This window comes from Ostrinia furnacalis, unplaced genomic scaffold, assembly GCF_004193835.3.
Source record: "Ostrinia furnacalis isolate ACB-3 unplaced genomic scaffold, ASM419383v2 OfSCF1172, whole genome shotgun sequence".
NCBI lineage: Eukaryota > Metazoa > Arthropoda > Insecta > Lepidoptera > Crambidae > Ostrinia > Ostrinia furnacalis.
Window position 1 is genome coordinate 1201840 of NW_021131411.1, and position 15867 is coordinate 1217706.

A 15867-nucleotide genomic window follows, 5' to 3' on the forward strand; every position below is an offset into this window, starting at 1 on the left:
GAGCCAAAGATATGATAATCACATGAAGACTACTCACTCATCTTTCTTTCCACAGTCCTTTGGAGTAATTAGTTGGAAACTATTTTCAATAGCGTTATTCAATAACCTTAAGCATTTATCGCTAGTCTGTGGCTTTGTCTGTCACTGTCAAAGTCAAACTGTCAATAAATGTCGGCGGTCAATTTGCTTTGTTTGTTGAATCGTTTTTCAGCAATATTTTCCAAATTTTAATCTAATTTAGCATCTTCTATTTGTTTGTTTTTGTCAGAATTAGTAAGATTTTGATCATACAGTGTTGTTAGATTTAAATAAGGAGGTTTTGTGTTATATTTATTACTTGTAGTTTACGTGTTTACATAAACCTATATTTACCTCTTTCTGAAAAGGATTTTATTAGAAATGGCAGAGATTTTCGTAGAATATGAAAAGACGGACAGTGGAAGTCGGGTAAGCTAGGTCATGTATTATCAAAAAACAAGTACAACATAACATTTCCTTCCATAACCCATTGTCCTCTCAACATCGTAAACTTGGGTTATTTTCAGGTCTGCAGGCCTACACTAGCACAAGTGAAAGCAGTGGTTGATTTTATGCAAAAGCACCCAGACTTAGCCCACCGAAAACTGAGGTATGGTGTTAGTCACCAAAAGTTCAAAAAACTATGGATAGAGTTAGCCAACATTGCTAATTCAATCGATGGTGCTGCTAAATCGACTAAAGGCTGGATCAAAGTAAGTATACTTTAGTAATTTTATGTATGATTTCATTATTTTCCTTCATAAATTTGTGAATTTGCTTAATTAATAATCTTGAATTCTTCCTTTTCAAGTTCTGGTCAGATAAAAGGCGAAGTATTATTAACAGACAAAAACAGATTGAGCAAGGAAAGATACAGGGCAAGCTGTCACCCTTGGAACAAAAAATCCTAGACCTCTGTGAAAGCAAAACTACATCAACTAGTAAGTAGAAATTAAACAACACTGAAAATTTTTAATTTGTTTGAAAATAAACTGTAACTTACTTAATTTTTTCAGGAAAGAAAAAAGGTGTAAAACAGGAGCCACTCAATGGTGATGATGATAATGACTCCCTTGATGATGACCTTTCAAAGGATGATGATGAATTGGACAATTTATTTGGGAGTGAAAATGATGAGCGACAATTAAATATGATGGAAAAACTGGTTTGTATTATCTTACTAACATACTTTTGTTTCGTCAATACTTTGGTTTATACTGTGAGAGAGGTAAATTCATTTAAATTAAATAAATTGCCTTCAAAACTACCTAACATTCTGGTGCCCACCCCAGAATGTTGGGCTACATGACATGTCAGGGGTCAGGCCCTCCCCTGAAAAATGACCTTAGATATGCCAATGAAAAGGCAATAAAATCCTAATTAAATACCAAACTAAAAACAATTACTGTTGAACTTTTATTTGACTAAACAAGTCAGAATTTATATTTTTTAACTTCTAATAATTAAATAAAAAAATAAATTATTAAAATTTACATGCTAAAATCTTGGCAATCTTGGCATCATCATCCTTATAAATATGTGCTCACTATCACAATGAAATGTAACACCTTTATAACATGTCTTATGCAAATAAACTTTTATCATTATCATACGATATATTATTTTCTTTCAGGTAGATGTGATGGGTCAGCAGGCAGCAGCTATGACGCAGATGGCCCAAGCTCAAATGGATAACTCAAAGTCACTAGAACGGTTGGCAGAAGCCTCACACATACAGGTAATTCACACATTCTTTATGTTTTCTATTACTTAGAACAGTATCTATGTATTACAATAAGAGAATTATGGGTATCTAGATGAGTCATATTTCATGATGACTAACGCCCGATTCCCATATTCAATCCTTGTCCAAATCCGGATTACAACTGTCAAATTGAATTCAGTTTTAGATTATGTTTCCAAAATTTTCGATGCATTTACACTTTAATATTGTTTAATAGTCTTATCCCAACTAATATTATAAATGCAAAAGTAACTCTGTCTGTCTGTCTGTCTGTTACGCTTTCCCGCTTAAACCTCGCAACCGATTTTGATGAAATTTGGCATAGAGATAGTTTGAGTCCCGGGAAAGAACATAGGATAGTTTTTATCCCGGTTTTTGAAACAGGGACGCGCGCGATAAAGTTTTTCTGTGACAGACAAAATTCCACGCGGGCGAAGCCGCGGGCGGAAAGCTATAAACAATATAAAAATGTAAAAACATCAAAAACCGCAGTTATTTTGGCCAAAAACATATTAAAATTTGACAGTTGACAATCCAGATCCGTATAATTTGGATTAGGATCACAGAATAAGTAATAGTACAGGTACAGAAGGATTACTCCGCACGACGATTTAAATAAATGCGAGTCTTGCTGCGACGCGATACAGTGGAATTCAGCTCGCACAGCACTACGTACCTACAATTTTATTCACCTACAAGTTTTGTCTCTTTCTATCGCGTGCCTCTGAACTCTTCTTACGCTGTTAGGGTTGCTGTCTAGTGAAAAAATAATTAATCTACTTATTTGTAATGAGGTACGTATGTAGGTAAGTANAATCATAGTTGTTACACTCAAATTTTAATATTCTAAATTTTTCGCACTAATTGTGGATTTCGCTGGTGGACTACTCAAATATAGTAATTTAAGAAAGAGTGTATCAATTATCTGAGCCATTGCAATAACAATTTATGTATTATTGTGATCATAATCTTAAATAGGTAAGAAGTTCTTATTATGTTAGAAGTTGTATTCAAAACACTTTCTCTGAAGTGGTTCTTGTTTATCATAATTACATACATAATTCAACATTCATTATAATCTTTGATGCTCCAATTTAAATCATTGCAGGCTCAATGAGCATTTGCGCGCCATTTTTCTTGAAATCATAAACAAGGTTCATTTCGCAATTATGTGAAGGTCGCAATCTCGTTTCTACTTTAACTTAGCACATTTTTATCAGTATGTTGTATTTTATCGTGATGTGTCGACATTTAAAGTAAAATTAATATTCGTTTTATTTATATCAAAAAGAACAAGAACATTTTACTTTTGACTATAATTATGTAAATAATAAATTAAGTATAGATTTAGTTATTAAAATTTATTTATATTTTAATGCTTAGCTTTTATTACTAACTTTAATTCTACCCAAAGTGGTCCATTAGATTTTAATTGGTACTTTTTATCAAAGACGTAGTTATCTAAGTATAACCATACAAGTAATACCTTATCAGGTGCACCTGATAACGCTCGTTTTATCAACTTCGCTGTCATTCAGTTGTTCTACTTAATGTTAGCATCAGTGCAATACGAATTATTAGAATCAGATTACTCACCACAATGCGAATAAACATCCCCAGTGAAAGTATTGTGCGAAATTGCAAAATATGGAGTTGAAATATTCCTACGTTCTAGTTCTGGTGGTTTTGGATTGTGTTTGTGGCGAATTGTGTCCGAAAAAATGTGACTGTGATCTATACTATGGCATGAATAGAGCAACATGCGTCGATCAGAACATTATCAGTATTGAAGTGGGAGTGCCCAATGCTGTGCAAATATACAGCCTTAGTCACAATATGATCAGTGAATTGGAAAATTTTTGTTTTAAGGTAAGAAATTCTCTACGTACCTTAAAGTGTAGCCATTATGTTTGCAGCAGAGAACCACCCACACACTTCATCATAATAAAGTCACAAGTAATTAATTATTTAAATTCTTTCTTTTCAGGAGGCAGGCTATTTATACATAGAAGTTTTGAACCTCTCGTACAATGTTATATATTGGATAGGTTTACATGCGTTCTCAGGATTAGACAAGTTGGCCCATTTGGACCTCAGTAACAATAGGCTGAGGTACATACCCTCCGATCTTTTCTGGGACACTCCAGAACTGATTTCGCTGGACCTATCGTCGAATATATTTGAAAATGATTTGAAAAATGAACCATTTATAATGCATGAAAAACTACAAGTAAGTTGCTAATTTTATAACCGCTAATATTATTTTGAATGTTACACTCGTATCTAAATAATTTATTGCACAAATAGCATGAAATAATAATAAATAAATATTGAAAACAATTGCCGGTCTTATTGCTGAAGACGTTTCCTTCCAGACATCTCTAGATTTTATACATATTATGTTAATCTTTACAGGTGCTTAACATGAACAACTGCAGAATCAAATCACTCCCAGACCGACTATTCATCAGATTACCCGAACTTAGAAAATTAGACATCAGTGAAAACAACATTATAACATTAAATACGAAATTATTAGTTCCTCTAAAGAAATTACAAAGGATAGAACTAAGAAACGATTACTTCCAATTAAGGCAATGCACATCCGATTTTGTAGCTGCCGAATCGTGGATTATTTCTAGAGGTATAACTTACCAGAAGCAATGCAGAAAAAAGGCCCCTAATATGTCAGAAAAAATGATATCCATGGTTCCAGAGGAAAAAGAAGATGTTGATGTGAGCAGGGTGTGGAATATAACAGGAACAACAGCTAAAAATGATACAGGTCCTGAGATTAGAGCAACAACTCTCACACCTTTCGAGAAGTTTGACAAAGAGTTTTCGTCAATGCAGGCGTTCGTCATAGGCATTGAACTAGGTTTAGCTATCGGTATAGTGGGGACGTACATATGGCTTAGAAAGTTCTGTCACTGTGGTCAATTAAATTGCATTCGGTCTCAAACAGGTCGGCAAAGGAGACGAGCTCAGAGAGTGAGAGAGACCGACATGAGGACGAATTTACTTTGGAGTAACATGATCAGTCCTGATTTAGATACGCCGCCATCTTACCGAAGGCATCCGTCGTTGCCTGATCGAAGCCCGCCGCTCCGTACTTATGGAGTGCCGATAGTAGAAGCGGCAGCGTTGCAAGTGGACGCTATAAGGCCGCCTGAACGAGCTGAGACTCCTCCACCACCCTATAATGAGTCGTGCCGCATCGTCGTATAAAACGGTCACTATATCTAAATAAACCAGAACAAAAACTGTTATCTAAATGGGACAAAAAGTAGTATCGGGAGTATGTTATCAAAATTGTGATACAGTGTTGTGAGACGATTTTTCGTGACACTATCTATGATTAGTATAAATTAGTCAAATATTTTTAGCACTAAGATTTTGAATTTGTACTCTGAGAAAAATGACTTAGGTACCTACATATTAATAAGGATAACATCCTCATGAGTGTATTAATAGCTAGCAATAAATAATAAAGGTTGTAGAATCTGTAAGATGTTTAACAAGATAAATTTTTATAGTGAAATGATTTTTTATAATAGGTGCACGATTAGTGTTTCCATTTTGTCTGTAATTATATTCTAATGTAGTGTCCGACCGAAACTAGTTTTACGACCGAAACCGAAACCGAATTTCGGCAACGGTGTCTATTTCGGCCGAAACCGAAACTTCCTTACAAGGCTCATATTTTTAGGGAAAAATAAAGAAAACGTTATTATAATCAGTCAGTCTTTATTGTTTTCTCTTTAAACTGCATTAAAATTAAACTTATAAAGCGCCTTTTTACTCTAAAAGGTCAAATTGTGTATTAAAAAAGAAAAATAAGGATTTATAGTCTAGATTTTTTTTGATTCGTCATGTCTGTCTGTCCGTATGTCACAGCCATTTTTTCCGAAACTATAAGAGCTATACTGTTGAAACTTGGTAGGTAGATGGTATTATGTGAACCGCATTAAGATTTTTATGCAAAAATAAAAAAAATAATAGATTATAAATATTGGGGGCTCCCAATACTTAGAACTGAAACTCAAAAATGTTTTTTCATCAAACACATACGTGTGGGGTATCTATGGATAGATCTTCAAAAATGATATCGAGGTTTCGTTAGTACCTATCTACTGTGTACTTGCCACTTGGATACCTTGGTGATAAATATTAAAATGAACTTTGAAACTCTGAATCCATAATATTATCACCAATGCACTATATTCATTACTAACTACCTAACTAATGTTTGTTTACGTATAGCATTTGCGAACCAAAAATTTTTTTTTAATGTTTACTACCCGCTCTTATGTTATAACGACATAAAACGAGATAAAACTTACCAAATTAAAAATAAATCACTCGAAAACTCGCTACCACATTCATCAGGCATTGGCAGTGGACAGATTGGCTGGCACATTCGAAACTATAACTTCGACAGTACATGATGTCAGGAATGCTCTTCTTGGCATCGACTACACAATGAAGAGGTGCTACCCTGCAACGGCATCACAGCGGCAGAATTCTAATATATTTAGCTAGAATAAAATCTACCATATTTATTTGGCAGTGATATGAACAATATGGGGAAATGGGTGGCCCTTGTGGTCGCCGTTTTATTTGTTGTAAGAATAAGGGTGGGTTGCACCATCTAACTTTAACTGTGACAAACATCAAAAATCTGTCAAACTCCATATAAAATACACCGGTTATCGTAATAGTTACCATTAAAGTTAGGTGGTGTAACTCAGCTTAAGTCATGATTTAAATAACAGTATTAGTGGATGATGTTAGATCTCTAGTCTCACATCAGAAAATCACAAATATTAGGTGATATCTAAGTAACTATCATAATATTCGAGTAGTCTACTTGCAATTCCCACTAAGTTAACAACTATGAAGTACAATCATAGTTGTATTAGGCTAGTTGCCTTAAAAAATTTTTTTAGTCCGTAATGTTTAATATCAAAAAATATTGGACACATATATTTTTATTTGTCAATCTAACAAATAATTACAAAGTTATGGTGCGTTGAAGTTGCGCACGACGTCACAACGTGCGGCATTTTTAAGCAAGCGTTGACGTCACGGGCCTCTTCTTATGAACTTTGGGGCGCTTTATCTCTTTAAATTTTCATTAGTTTGAAAAAGTGAAAAATACGTGTAGAGTATTTTTTTATAAGTTAACTGACGGACTAATTAAAACTCTTGCTCTTTGACCCAGGCAACATCCCCATTAACAAAACTAACAGCAAACAAACAAGCGAGCGAATCACGACATTGGCTCTGATCGGATTCATTCACTCTTTCAACGCGCCGAACATGACCGATAACAGCGCGGAAACTCCCGAATGCACATTCGGTTTCGGTCGTAGTTTCGGCAAGTTTGCCGCCGAAAACGAAACTAAACCGAAACTCGTGTTTTTACCGAAACTCAACCGAAAACGAAACCGAAACCGAACATTCGGTCGGACACTATTCTAATGTTATGATTATTTAAAAAATCTTATAATTTATGTAAAGTTTATTTATTTTTATAAATACCATTATCACATTTTGATTAATTAATATAATAATAATATGATCTGTCAAAATATAAAATTATCATTAAAATCATAAGCTAAAATTCAGACTCATGCAGAATTTAATATAAATTCTTAATAAAATAAACAATTTCGGTAACTATATAAACTTTTGTACATATCGTAACACAACCTCATGGCAATTAAATGTTTTAACTATGGCATGTAAATGGCCCATTCCCCAAAACAATCCGAATTGATTTAAATGCTGTTAATTAACTAATTTGTATTATTACTATTTTAAAGGTGAATAAAGTACAATAAATTTAAGCGGATACAGCATTTTCACATCTCATGTAATAATGCTACTATAAAAATGGAATGTAAAAATATAACTACTCTGGATTTTTATTCTAATAAAAAAATATTCAATTCATAATATTATTTTGGTTGTAAAGGAACAAAACATTAGAAATGCTCAGATTAGAGAGAGAAGAGAAAAATGCTGCTAATACAGTAAGAATCAAACTAGCCTAGGATGAGTGATACATGGAAATGCATTATCAATCTATCTATAATAAAATCTTATCATTATCATAAAATTAACATTGATTACAAATACATAATTTAAATATCTAAATTATATTTACAAGTGGTTGAATTATATTAATACTAAAACAATACGTTATCAGGCACATCATGGCATTCCAGCTTTCACCATCTCACCCATTCATATAATCAAAACATTTAAACAACACTCTAATGTAAATTATACAGCGTAATTGATGCGTCTGACAATTTTTGGAACTGAAAATTAAATGTCTGTGCATAGAAAATCTATGAAAAAATTTAGTTCCTAAAATTCTCATTTAGATCTCAATCACGCTGTACAATAAAAAATACTAGCGGGATCATTCATAAAACGAAGATAATAATTCACTGATGCATAACAGCCTATCATTGCAATAAAAGTAAACTAACTTCAGTAATTTGTTCAAATTCTGTTGGAAAAGGAAGCTCGTTAAGATATCTAGTATCAGTGTAATTAAACTATTATAATGTGAAATAAGCCCGTAGGTTACAATGTGTTCAATAAAATTACTTGCATTCATACACCAAGGCCCCAAGTCAAAAAATAAAAATTTCGAAAAGCGACGTTACACTTATTTCTAACAATGTTTTCAAATCAGTTTTCAGTTCATAAGAAGTTTGTATTTTTGCAGCGAATTAAACTGCACTCAAAAAAAATTATACATTACGTACCTAGGTAGCATAAAATATTTACTTGGCGTTAAATCGCCGTGTCAAACCACCTGTTATGTTAGATATCAACATACCTATTACCAGTTATTTAGCGTAACAACATGATATAAATCGGTCAAACGTCTTTAATCTGAACGTCGGAAGACCAGTAGTGGTATAGATAAAAAACTGTTACCTATGTAGATGTCTTTTCAGCGTTTATCATAATTTAATAAGTTATTTGATGTAAACTTTACAGGTCTCTTATTCACCCGATACTGTAGCAGGTTTTAAATTATGCTGGGACGTGTAAAATTTCTTTTCAAAAGTCCAATAAANATTTTCAAAAGTCCAATAAAGTCCCAAAAATAAACATTTAGAAAAAAACGATAAGAGCTCTTATGCCGTATAGTCGACACACATTATCGCACATCATATTACAAACAGCTTAGTGAATGTGCCGTCGCCTTTACATCAAAACGATATACTAATTGACTATTATGCTTCAACGACACCAACGCGTGCATATCGCCATCGTCGGCGCGATCATCGGCCAATGACAGGTCGCGCGACCCATGACAGTCCAATGAGGGTTTTCGCGATTGAAAAATCCGCCAGATGGCAATACGTAGATGGGAGGTCCAAATGCTGCATGATTGGTTATTTTTGACATGACATTGACAGATATGTCAAAATCCACCAATCACGCAGCAGTCAGACCCCACATCCACGTCCCGCCATCTAGCGGATCTTTGATACGCGAAAACCCTCATTGTTGTCCACGTTGGTGTGGTTGAAGCTTTATAACTTAACCTGTTCACGCGAGCGCGTCGTCGTTGTCTAGCGCTAGCTGGCTGATATTGACGTAGTCTGGGTGGCGTGAGAACACGTCTACCAACTCGCCGAAGGAGGGCCTTGCGTCGGGACAGTAGGCCCAGCAGTCCAGCATGACTTGGTAGATCTCGTCGGGGCAGTCTGCGGGACGTTCGAGCCGCTGACCGCTCTCTACCACTTGTATCGCCTGTGGGAAGAGGAATGGTTAACATTTGCAATGCTAAAAGTTAAAGGTAGTAATTGTTATTTTTGCGACTTTATCTGCGTGAAACTGAAGATGCTGTATTTTTATGATGTGGCCAGTCCTGCCAATATATTTCATGGAATAATCAGTCAACAAACAAAGTCAGTCTAACTTTGTGCAATGCACAAAGCAATGGAGATTCTACAAATCACAAACCACTAAAATTAATATAACAGAAATGACGTTATTTGTTTGTAATATTAAGAATCTATAAATGATTGCATGCATTTTTGGATTATCTGATATAGATAATATGACTGAATGTGGTATCATATAAAACGGATGTCAATGCAACTTTTTGAAACATGAATCCATTTAAGAGACTATTGTATCATTCATTGTCCCTAAGCAGTGGTAGAGATAATGTGAAAAAATGCGTTGAGACCTCTAAAGTGCTCTCCATCGTCAGCATACACACAGCCACAGGACGTGTTGTACTACTGTTACACACATCCTCCAATGATTTCCAGCTGAGCTAGGATGCGCGCCATGTTAAGAGAGTTTACGCCGTTTGGCGCAAAAACAGTACTTTTTCAACTCGTTACAATCATTAACCAGTAATACTACAAATATGTTATAGGCATAAATAGTTAGGCAATTTCGTCGTCTAAATAGTTAATTGAGAAAATATTGCGATTAGTTTAGTATTTAAGAATTCTATCAAGATAAGTCCACACAGGTTTTGTAAATTTCCACTTTAGCGTCAGTTTACAAGCTGATTTTTTTATAAAAATACTGTGAAAACGATTTAACAAACATTTATATCCTATAGCATAGATCCTTGGGCAAATAGTTATCTGAGAAAATTTTTAGATTTAAGCATTTTACAATAAGAAATCACAAATTAAAAGAACGTGAAATACCCAAAAATCAAAGTGATTTTTTCACCAATATTTTTTCTTTATTCAACATAAAAATAGCTTAATTTAATAAAACATCATCTTCTTTAAAATATTTACTTTGAAACGATATTTAATTCATTGTTATTGTTTTGCTATAAACATTTGAAAACTATTAAAAAACGCCGCGCGCGAATAATTTCCAATGATGCCCCTTGAAACGCCGCGCTTCGCGTAAACGCTCTTAAAATCTATCGATGAAAGCTTATCGCGGCGCGCATCAGATTATTCCACTTTGTTTTCGCATCTGTTCACCTGGGTGAATTAATTCCTGGGCGAACAAAGGGTGACCTGGGTGAAATAGTTACGATGTGAAATGAGGACACTAAAAATCCACCCAGGTGAACAAAGTGGAATAATCCCGCATCCTATTCTACTGGTAGCCTCTTTGGAAGTGCTCTTAGAATGAACATTTTTTTCTCTCACCTCTACGCCTTTTGCGTCTCCGTAAGACAGCTTGCCAAATGAGAACATCCCCCAGAGCGTGACGCCGTAGTAGGACTGAGGCGCGTACCACTTGAGCTTAAAATAACAGGTTTTTTCTGGTTGTCACGTACCTCCACGCCTCGTGCATCGCCATAGGGCTGCTTGCCGAATGAGAACATCTCCCAGAGCGTGACTCCGTAGCTCCACACGTCACTCGCGTGGCTGAAGGTGCCGTAGTTGTAGGACACTGATGCGTACCTCCTAAAGTTAAATAGAAATGTTTTCTCCTCGTTGTCACGTACCTCCACGCCTCTTGCGTCTCCGTAGGGCTGCTTGCCAAATGAGAACATCTCCCAGAGCGTGACGCCGTAGCTCCACACGTCACTGGCGTGGCTGAAGGTTCCGTAGTTGTAGCTAGTCCGACGCGTACCGTTTAACCTTTACAATAACTTTTCCTCGTGATAACATACCTCCACGCCTCTTGCGTCTCCGTAGGGCTGCTTGCCGAATGAGAACATCTCCCAGAGCGTGACGCCGTAGCTCCACACGTCACTCGCGTGGCTGAAGGTGCCGTAGTTGTAGGACACTGATGCGTGCCTCCTAAAATTAAATATAAATGTTTTCTCCTCGTTGTCACGTACCTCCACGCCTCTAGCGTCGCCATAGGGCTGCTTGCCAAATGAGAACATCTCCCAGAGCGTGACTCCGTAGCTCCACACGTCACTGGCGTGGCTAAAGGTGCCGTAGTTGTAGGACTCCCGTCTTGTACCACTTGAGCTCAAAATAAATGTTTTTCTTCCGGTTGTCACGTACCTCCACGCCTCTTGCGTCTCCGTAGGGCTGCTTGCCAAATGAGAACATCTCCCAGAGCGTGACGCCGTAGCTCCACACGTCACTCGCGTGGCTGAAGGTGCCGTAGTTGCAGGACCCAAGCGCGTACCACTTGAGCGTAAAATGACTTTTTTTTCGAGTTGTCACGTACGTCCACGCCTCTTGCGTCGCCATAGGGCTGCTTGCCGAATGAGGACATCTCCCAGAGCGTGACTCCGTAGCTCCACACGTCACTCGCGTGGCTGAAGGTACCGTATTTGCAGGACCCATGCGCGTACCACTTGAGCCTAAAATATCTTTTTTTCTGGTTGTCACGTACCTCCACGCCTCTTGCGTCACCGTAGGGCTGCTTGCCAAATGAGAACATCTCCCAGAGCGTGACTCCGTAGCTCCACACGTCACTGGCGTGGCTGAAGGTGCCATAGTTGCAGGACGCCGATGCGTACGGTCTAAGCTTAAATATAAATGGTTTTTTTTTCTCTTGGTACGTACCTCCACGCCTCTTGCGTCTCCATAGGGCTGCTCGCCGAATGCGAACATCTATCAGAGCGTGACGCCGTAGCTCCACACGCCACTCGCGTGGCTGAAGGTGCTGTAGTTGTAGGACAATAATGCGTACCTCCTAAACTTAAATATAAATGTTTTCTCCTCGTTGTCACATACCTCCACGCCTCTTGCGTCGCCATAGGGCTGCTCGCCGAATGCGAACATCTATCAGAGCGTGACGCCGTAGCTCCACACGTCACTCGCGTGGCTGAAGGTGCCGTAGTTGTAGGACTCCGTCTTGTACCACTTGAGCTTAAAATAACAGGTTTTTTCTGGTTATCACTTACCTCCACGCTTCTTGCGTCTCCATAGGGCTGCTTGCCGAATGAGAACATCTCCCAGAGCGTGACGCCGTAGCTCCACACGTCACTCGCGAGGCTAAAGGTGCCATAGTTGCAGGACGCCGATGCGTACCTCCTAAAATTAAATATAAATGTTTTCTCCTCGTTGTCACATACCTCCACGCCTCTTGCGTCTCCATAGGGCTGCTTGCCGAATGAGAACATCTCCCAGAGCGTGACTCCGTAGCTCCACACGTCACTGGCGTGGCTGAAGGTGCCGTAGTTGTAGCTAGTCCGACGCGTACCGTTTAACCTTTAAAATAACTTTTCCTCGTGGTAACATACCTCCACGCCTCTAGCGTCGCCATAGGGCTGCTTGCCAAATGAGAACATCTCCCAGAGCGTGACGCCGTAGCTCCACACGTCACTCGCGTGGCTGAAGGTGCCGTAGTTGTAGCTAGTTCGACGCGTACCGTTTAACCTTCAAAATAACTTTTTTCCTCGTAGTTACATACCTCCACGCCTCTTGCGTCACCGTAGGGCTGCTTGCCAAATGAGAACATCTCCCAGAGCGTGACTCCGTAGCTCCACACGTCACTNCTGATTTAAGGCATGTAAGTTCAGAATTTAATTTATTTGATTTGCAAGTGTACGTTAGTGTTTTTATGTTTTTCCACAGAATTTTATTGTTGTTTATGGAGTTTTCAATGAGTTGCCTTTCATATTTTCTTTTAAGTTTCTTTATTAGCTTGTTACAGTAATTTCTATATTGAGTAAATGTTATTTTTTTTATTTCGTTTAATGGATCATCTCTAGTTTCTTTTTGCAGCTTATTACGATTTCTAATACATTTCAAAATTCCATTTGTCATCCAAGGTTTTATTATTCGCTTGCTTTTAGGTATTTTTATCGTTATAGTATTTTCTGTGGCAACACTACCGCTAACAGCTGATTTGAACTTGTCCCAATTTATTTACTGATTTTTATTTAATTTAATATCATAAAAGGTCTCTAAACTCATCACTGTTACTGTTTTATGTAATTATAAGTGAAATAACGTTTAAATCTGTGTATTGCATTGTGTTTATGGTGCAAATTGTGCAAATACTTAGGACCGATTTGACAGTGCAATTACGAAAATATTACGTTGGATTTTGTTAACATTTCATTCATTCACATTCTTTCGAAACAGGTTGTTTTATATTTACAACAGTAGTGCATATTTTAGAAACGAAATACTATTATTGTGACCTTATACTGTCACCCGCGTAAGAGGTTATATTTACCTACATTTNAGCTAGATTCGTATCATATAAAACGGATGTCAATGCTACTTGTTGAGACACGAGTCAATTTACGAGACTTATCATTCGTTGCCCCGAAACAGTGATAGGGTTAATTATGTTGAGACGTGGAAAGTGCTCTTTATCATCAACACACATACAATCACAGGACGTCTACTACTGTTACCCACATCCCCCAATGATCTAGCCGGGCTAGGACGCGCGCCGTCATAAAATATTATCGATGATTTTAGACGTCAAATGTATGGGCTAAAATGGGCTTATCGCGTAATGTCGATAAAATGGCGCGTAAAAGCTTATCGCGGCGCGCATCCTAGGCCTAACTAACTGGTTGCCTGTTTGGCAGTGCTCTTATGAACATATTTTTCTCTCATCTCCACGTCTCGTGCGTCTCCGTAGGGCTGCTTGCCAAAAGAGAATATCTCCTAGAGCGTGACGCCGTCACTCGCGTGGCTGAAGGTGCCATAGTTGTAGGACTCGGGCGTGTACCACTAAACCTTCAAATAGATGTTTTTTTCTCCTGGTCACGTACCTCCACGCCTCTTGCGTCGCCATAGGGCTGCTTGCCGAATGAGAACATCTCCCAGAGCGTGACTCCGTAGCTCCACACGTCACTGCCGTGGCTGAAGGTGCCATAGTTGTAGAACGCCGACGATTGCTACTTTCTAAGCTTAGATATAAATGTTTTATCTCTCACGTACCTCCACGCCTCTTGCGTCTCCGTAGGGCTGCTTGCCGAAGGAGAACATCTCCCAGAGCGTGACGCCGTAGCTCCACACGTCACTCGCGTGGCTGAAGATAATTGTAGAACGCCCACGATTGCTACCTTCTAAGCTTAGATATAAATGTTTTCTCTGTCACGTACCTCCACGCCTCTTGCGTCTCCGTAGGGCTGCTTGCCAAATGAGAACATCTCCCAGAGCGTGACGCCGTAGCTCCACACGTCACTCGCGTGGCTGAAGGTGCCGTAGTTGCAGGACCCAAGCGCGTACCACTTGAGCGTAAAATGACTTTTTTTTCGAGTTGTCACGTACGTCCACGCCTCTTGCGTCGCCATAGGGCTGCTTGCCGAATGAGGACATCTCCCAGAGCGTGACTCCGTAGCTCCACACGTCACTCGCGTGGCTGAAGGTACCGTAGTTGTAGGACACTGATGCGTACCGTCTAAGCTTAAATATAAATGGTTTTTTTTTCTCTTGGTACGTACCTCCACGCCTCTTGCGTCGCCATAGGGCTGCTTGCCAAATGAGTACATCTCCCAGAGCGTGACGCCGTAGCTCCACACGTCACTCGCGTGGCTGAAGGTGCCGTAGTTGTAGGATACCGATGCGTACCCTCTAAGCTTAAATATAAATGTTTTTTTTCTCTTGGTACATACCTCCACGCCTCTTGCGTCTCCGTAGGGCTGCTTGCCAAATGAGAACATATCCCAGAGCGTGACTCCGTAGATCCACACGTCATTCGCGTGGCTGAAGGTGCCATAGTTGTAGAACGCCGACGATTGCTACTTTCTAAGCTTAGATATAAATGTTTTATCTCTCACGTACCTCCACGCCTCGTGCGTCGCCATAGGGCTGCTTGCCGAATGCGAACATCTATCAGAGCGTGACGCCGTAGCTCCACACGTCACTCGCGTGGCTGAAGGTGCCGTAGTTGTAGCTAGTCCGACGCGTACCGTTTAACCTTTAAAATAACTTTTTTCCTCGTAGTTACATACCTCCACGCCTCGTGCGTCGCCATAGGGCTGCTTGCCGAATGAGAACATCTCCCAGAGCGTGACGCCGTAGCTCCACACGTCACTCGCGTGGCTGAAGGTGCCGTAGTTGTAGGACTCCGTCTTGTACCACTTGAGCTCAAAATAAATGTTTTTCTTCCGGTTGTCACGTACCTCCACGCCTCTTGCGTCGCCATAGGGCTGCTCGCCGAATGCGAACATCTATCAGAGCGTGACGCCGTAGCTCCACACGTCACTCGCG

The 15867-nt window shown here is 38.8% G+C and overlaps 3 protein-coding genes across 3 annotated transcripts; 2 read left to right on the top strand and 1 right to left on the bottom strand.

Annotated features, from left to right (window-relative positions):
* Positions 1–176: 176 nt before the first annotated feature.
* LOC114351726 (uncharacterized) lies at positions 177–6677 on the top strand. Its single transcript, XM_028303024.1, has 6 exons — positions 177–447; positions 546–731; positions 830–959; positions 1035–1183; positions 1652–1756; positions 6152–6677. Exons 1-6 carry the CDS (start codon positions 400–402, stop codon positions 6302–6304), a joined length of 771 nt encoding a protein of 256 aa, XP_028158825.1. The 5' UTR covers positions 177–399; the 3' UTR covers positions 6305–6677.
* LOC114351725 (insulin-like growth factor-binding protein complex acid labile subunit) lies at positions 3235–5362 on the top strand. Its single transcript, XM_028303023.1, has 3 exons — positions 3235–3631; positions 3750–3992; positions 4178–5362. Exons 1-3 carry the CDS (start codon positions 3410–3412, stop codon positions 4988–4990), a joined length of 1278 nt encoding a protein of 425 aa, XP_028158824.1. The 5' UTR covers positions 3235–3409; the 3' UTR covers positions 4991–5362.
* A 7663-nt stretch (positions 6678–14340) lies between the features above and the next one.
* Positions 14341–15827, bottom strand: LOC114351704 (uncharacterized). The gene is made up of 2 exons (XM_028303006.1): positions 15609–15827; positions 14341–15395 (listed from the first exon to the last, which is right to left on the bottom strand). Exons 1-2 carry the CDS (start codon positions 15825–15827, stop codon positions 14727–14729), a joined length of 888 nt encoding a protein of 295 aa, XP_028158807.1. The 3' UTR covers positions 14341–14726.
* Positions 15828–15867: the final 40 nt, after the last annotated feature.

Bases quoted from the DNA above. Each gene is read 5' to 3' on its own strand.
- LOC114351725 (XM_028303023.1), top strand. From the start codon at position 3,410: ATGGAGTTGAAATATTCCTACGTTCTAGTTCTGGTGGTTTTGGATTGT. The intron at 3,632-3,749 runs GTAAGAAATTCT...CTTTCTTTTCAG, and splicing joins TGGAAAATTTTTGTTTTAAG to GAGGCAGGCTATTTATACAT. The intron at 3,993-4,177 runs GTAAGTTGCTAA...TAATCTTTACAG, and splicing joins TAATGCATGAAAAACTACAA to GTGCTTAACATGAACAACTG.
- LOC114351726 (XM_028303024.1), top strand. From the start codon at position 400: ATGGCAGAGATTTTCGTAGAATATGAAAAGACGGACAGTGGAAGTCGG. The intron at 448-545 runs GTAAGCTAGGTC...GGTTATTTTCAG, and splicing joins AGACGGACAGTGGAAGTCGG to GTCTGCAGGCCTACACTAGC. The intron at 732-829 runs GTAAGTATACTT...TTCCTTTTCAAG, and splicing joins CGACTAAAGGCTGGATCAAA to TTCTGGTCAGATAAAAGGCG.
- LOC114351704 (XM_028303006.1), bottom strand. From the start codon at position 15,827: ATGTTCGCATTCGGCGAGCAGCCCTATGGCGACGCAAGAGGCGTGGAG. The intron at 15,396-15,608 runs GTATGTAACTAC...CTTAGAAAGTAG, and splicing joins GCGACGCACGAGGCGTGGAG to CAATCGTCGGCGTTCTACAA.